The 5,079-nt window shown below is 48.4% G+C and overlaps 1 protein-coding gene across 1 annotated transcript; it reads left to right on the top strand.

Moving 5' to 3' along the window:
* Positions 1–1,105: 1,105 nt before the first annotated feature.
* CCN2 (cellular communication network factor 2) lies at positions 1,106–4,298 on the top strand. The gene is made up of 5 exons (XM_045499637.1): positions 1,106–1,412; positions 1,529–1,751; positions 1,893–2,144; positions 2,276–2,487; positions 2,868–4,298. The coding sequence occupies exons 1-5, from the start codon at positions 1,347–1,349 to the stop codon at positions 3,162–3,164; spliced, it is 1,050 nt and encodes a 349-aa protein (XP_045355593.1). The 5' UTR covers positions 1,106–1,346; the 3' UTR covers positions 3,165–4,298.
* Positions 4,299–5,079: the final 781 nt, after the last annotated feature.

The raw sequence follows: 5,079 nt of genomic DNA, 5'->3' as shown, positions 1-5,079 counted from the left end.
CATAGACACTCTAAGTTTACAACCAGATATTAATGGGGTACACTGTTCTTGTTATATTATCAGATTTTTTTACTGCAACAAACCAAGTCCGATCCACATTCGAAGATTATAGATTTTAGTATTAAAAAAAAAAAGCACTCATTTCTCAAAGACCCAAACTGTGTTTAAAACACCCCAACTAAACCCCAAGCTTCTTGCTGTCTCTCCTGGATGGTTCTCCTCTCTTCCCAACACCGAGCCTCTACCTCCTCAACACATAATCATTTGCTCTGACATGACAACAGACCCACTTTTCTGGAAATACTGATGCCCATTCATCTCTTTCCCTCCCTATACCCCCAACAATAAAACTGTTACATATATTAAGAGAAAACAAAGCAAGAGTGCTGGAAATCTCCCCCAGAAAACTGCATCCATACCCTGACCCCTGGCTTTGTTCTCTTTCTCTTAGGGCAATAGGCATCCAAACCATTATCTCAAGTGACAAATGATCAAATTCCTACATCTCCAATATGGAACTTGGGAGTTTACAGGTAAGCTTCTTGGAGATTCCAGCTGGTTAAAAGCAATCAACTCCTCCTCTGCTCTCTGAAGAGTTTTCAAAGACAGCCTCTAAAATTAAAATCATTACAAAAGTAATCAGGAAAGAAACCCTTTCGAATTTTTTAGGAAGCCCTGCTGTTAGCCTCTTGGGCTGCCTACCTCCTAAAAAGCATGTATGTCAGTGGGTAGAGCGGGCACAGTTGCTAGGAACAGAAGAGAGTGGTATAAAAAATAATAGTAATTGCTGATGCGTTTTTCAATGCTATAAATCAGGAGTGGTGCGAAGAAGCAAGGGGAAAAAAAAAATCCTATTTGGTGCTGGAAATACTGAGGCTTTTTTTTTTTTTTTTTTTTTCTTTCTGGTGAGCTAGAGTGTGCCAGCTTTTTCAGACGGGAGGAATGCTGAGTGTCAAGGGGTCAGGATCAATCCGGTGTGAGTTGATGAGGCAGGAAGGTGGGGAGGAATGCGAGGAATGTCCCTGTTTGTGTAGGACTCCATTCAGCTCATTGGCGAGCCGGGGCCGCCCGGAGCGTATAAAAGCCGCGGGCCGCCCGCCTCAGCCTCACACAACAACTCTTCCCACTGAGAGGAGGCAGCCAGTGCAACTCCAACCCCGGCGACCGACCGCCTCCCTCCGACGGCAGCCGCCCCGGCCGACAGCTCCCAGACCTCAGCCCGGTGCGCCCAAGCACCCACCTCCAGCCCGAGCCCGCGATCCAGCGCCGGGACCGCCGCGCCCACCCCGCCGCCGCCGCCGCCGCCGCACTCCGCCCGTCGTCCGCCCCGCCCGCAGCGCCAGACCATGTCCGCCGCCGGCCTGGGCCCGGTCCGCTGCGCCTTCGTGCTCCTGTTCGCCCTCTGCGGCCGGGTAAGCCGAGAGCCCCGCGGCGGCCGCCGCCTGGGGGAGGGCGTGCGGGGCAGGGCGGGGCAGGGCCCGGGGCGCCGAGCGGCGTGCGCCCGCTGACCGCCCCCTCCTCCCCGCAGCCCGCCGCCGGCCAGGACTGCGGGGGCCCGTGCCAGTGTGCGGCCGCGCCGGCGCCGCGCTGCCCCGCCGGCGTCAGCCTCGTGCTGGACGGCTGCGGCTGCTGCCGCGTGTGCGCCAAGCAGCTGGGCGAGCTGTGCACGGAGCGCGACCCCTGCGACCCACACAAGGGCCTCTTCTGCGACTTCGGCTCCCCGGCCAACCGCAAGATCGGCGTGTGCACCGGTAAGCGCCGCGGCCCGGGCCCCTCGCCGCCTCCGGCGGTGTCCCGGCCGCCCCTCCCCACCCCGGAGCCCTGCTCCCCGCGCACCCCCGACTCGCCTCCCGCCACCGATGCCTGACCCCTGTTCCCTTCCTCTCCCTCAGCCAAAGATGGTGCCCCCTGCGTCTTCGGAGGGACCGTGTACCGGAGCGGCGAGTCCTTCCAGAGCAGCTGCAAATACCAGTGCACTTGCCTGGACGGGGCGGTGGGCTGCGTGCCCCTGTGCAGCATGGACGTCCGCCTGCCCAGCCCTGACTGCCCCTTCCCGCGGAGGGTCAAGCTGCCGGGGAAATGCTGCGAGGAGTGGGTGTGCGACGAGCCCAAGGACCACACCGTGGTTGGCCCTGCCCTCGCCGGTGAGTTGGATCTTCCTCTAAGTCAGTGTTGTGATCCTCCCCCCAGGGGCTGACTCCTAACTCTGCCAAGGGAAGGGGGAAATGTCTTATCCTGGCGTCTTACCTTGTGTTTGTGTGCTCTGCTCTCACAGCTTACCGACTGGAAGACACATTTGGCCCAGACCCAACTATGATCCGGGCCAACTGCCTGGTCCAGACCACAGAGTGGAGCGCCTGTTCCAAGACCTGTGGGATGGGCATCTCCACCCGGGTTACCAATGACAACGCCTTCTGCAGGCTGGAGAAGCAGAGCCGCCTGTGCATGGTCAGGCCTTGCGAAGCCGACCTGGAAGAGAACATTAAGGTACATTTTCTGCTCCTATGGACGAACTTGCATGGAATGATAATGGTTAGGACTAAAGTTGGACCTCCCCATCCTTGTTATTATAGACCTTTTATCTCCAAAAATATCTAACCGTTGAGCTGTTTTGCTGGAATGGGCTGTTGTGTAATAGAAACCACCAGCTTTCCACTATGAAATTCTCCACACGGTTAGTTAATTCAAGACATCCCGAGAGAGGCCATGTCTATTTTTGGAAAACTGGCAAGTGAGAGTCCAACTTCCTCTCCTCAAAATATAAACAAAAGTCAGACAACATAAGGCTAAAACACACAGAGCTTGAAGAAAGCCACTCCCCTTAGAGAATCATTGATTTTTTTTTTCTTCTGCTTTGTCTTCCTTAGAAGGGCAAAAAGTGCATCCGTACCCCCAAAATCTCCAAGCCCGTCAAGTTTGAGCTTTCTGGCTGTACCAGCGTGAAGACTTACCGGGCTAAGTTCTGTGGAGTGTGCACAGATGGCCGGTGCTGCACCCCACACAGAACCACGACTCTGCCTGTGGAGTTCAAGTGCCCCGACGGGGAGCTCATGAAGAAGAGTATGATGTTCATCAAGACCTGTGCCTGCCATTACAACTGTCCTGGAGACAATGACATCTTTGAGTCCCTGTACTACAGGAAGATGTATGGAGACATGGCCTAAAGCCAGAGAGTGTGAGAGACAGTAACTCATTAGGCTATAACTTGAACTGATTCACATCTCATTTTTGTGTAAACATGATTTCAGTAGTACAAGTTATTTAAATCTGTTTTTCTAACTGGGGGAGAGAAACAGTCCCACCGAATTCAAAATATTGTGCCATGTGACATTCAAACAAAAGAGTCTTATCAACCCAGACACTGGTTTGAAGAAAGTTAAGACTTGACCGGGGTGGGGGGACTACATTAGCACAGAGCACCAGAATGTAGACTAAGGTGTGGCTTGAGGAGCAGTGGGGGGTGGGGGGGGCACCTGTAGAAATGATTGTCACCTTAAAGTGGTAGGGGCCTGCTCTCTGGAGTGTGATTGAGAAGGAAAATTTTAGCATGCTCACTGACCTGCCTACTGTAGCTCCAGCAACGGCTAGGATGTGTGTCCTCCAGCCTTCATGAGGCTGGGTCAAGTTCTTCTTTAAGTCAGAACAGCAGATTCAGCTCTGACATTCTGATTTGAATGACACTGTTCAGGAATCAGAATCCTGTCTATTAGACTGGACAGCTTGTGGCAAGCTAATTTGCCTGTAACAAGCCAGATTTTTTTTTTTTTTTATTGACACTGTAAATATTGTGTGTGTGTGTATATATATATATATATATATATAAATATATATATATATTTGTACAGTTATCTAAGTTAATTTAAAGTTGTTTGTGCCTTTTTGTTTATGTTTTTATGCTTTGATATTTCAAATGTTAGCCTCAATTCTGAACACCATAGGTAGGATGGAAAGCTTATCTGATAATTCAAAGCATGAAATGGATATTCAAATGGAAATTCTGGTCAGAGTGATACTCCATCAAAACAGATTGTTTACTGAATATGAGGCAGTGATGTCCTTAGAAGTCTAATTTGTCAGTTGAAAATGTGGTAGTCTTGTTTTAATGAACAAGTGGCCTTTATTAAAAAACAAAAAAATGAGTGGCTCTGTATAGATGATCAGTTTTTCCACCTGGAAGCATTTGTTTCTACTTTGACTATGACTGTTTTTTGGACAGTTTATTTGTTGAGAATGTGACCAAAAGTTACATGTTTGCACCTTTCTAGTTGAAAATAAAGTATATATTTTTTCTATAAAAAGTGTGTCCATTCACTTTTCTAAACGTTTCTGGGTTTTCTTGAGTTTCTATGGGAAGCTTTTGTTTTAAAATAATTCATCTATAATTTTCTAAGGCTCTTTTATTATACTGATAAATTGGTTAATCAATTCAATAGAATTTTACATAAACCTATTTCACACTGAATCAAGTGTCACAAACTTACAGTCATACACAGTATGTATTTATACACAAACACACACACACACGCATAGGCATTTTTTTTTGTTACATTCACAGTACCTTATAAACATTTAAATTCAATTCTCTCTAGGGGCACCTGGGTGGCTCAGTTTGTTGAGCATCCAACTTTGACTCAGGTCATGATCTCACAGTTCATGAGTTTGAGACCTGCATGCAGCATTGGGCTGGGCTCGGCTCCCTGCTGTCAGAGCAAGCCTGCTTTGGATCATCTGCCCCCTCCCCGGCTTGCGTGTGTGCGCTCTCTTGCTCTCTCTCAAAAATAAATAATAACACTGAAAAATTAAATTCTCTCTAGGTAACTTTAGTCTCCAACAACCCCTGTTGATTACACTTGGTCTTGTCTACATTTAATACCTCTCTGACCATTGTAGGCATTTAATTTCCAACCCTTCATATCACATACTATAGTCTATATACCTTACACATAGAAAATGTTTTAACTATTTTTTGAGTTTGTATGCTCTACCATATCTGTTTTTGAACTTCAAAAAGTTTACTGTTAAATTTGAAAGTATAAAATCTGCATCCTGATGGAACCATTAGTAAGTTGCATTTTTGTA

Source organism: Leopardus geoffroyi, chromosome B2 (genome assembly GCF_018350155.1).
Source record: "Leopardus geoffroyi isolate Oge1 chromosome B2, O.geoffroyi_Oge1_pat1.0, whole genome shotgun sequence".
Lineage (NCBI taxonomy): Eukaryota > Metazoa > Chordata > Mammalia > Carnivora > Felidae > Leopardus > Leopardus geoffroyi.
Note: the sequence above shows the minus strand (reverse complement) of the source record. Positions and strands in the feature narration are given on the sequence as shown.

What these genes read in the sequence shown, in the direction of transcription:
- CCN2 (XM_045499637.1), top strand. Translation starts at nt 1,347, where the DNA reads ATGTCCGCCGCCGGCCTGGGCCCGGTCCGCTGCGCCTTCGTGCTCCTG. An exon ending in TGTTCGCCCTCTGCGGCCGG is followed by an intron (nt 1,413 to 1,528) that starts GTAAGCCGAGAG and finishes TCCTCCCCGCAG; the next exon opens with CCCGCCGCCGGCCAGGACTG. An exon ending in CAAGATCGGCGTGTGCACCG is followed by an intron (nt 1,752 to 1,892) that starts GTAAGCGCCGCG and finishes CCTCTCCCTCAG; the next exon opens with CCAAAGATGGTGCCCCCTGC.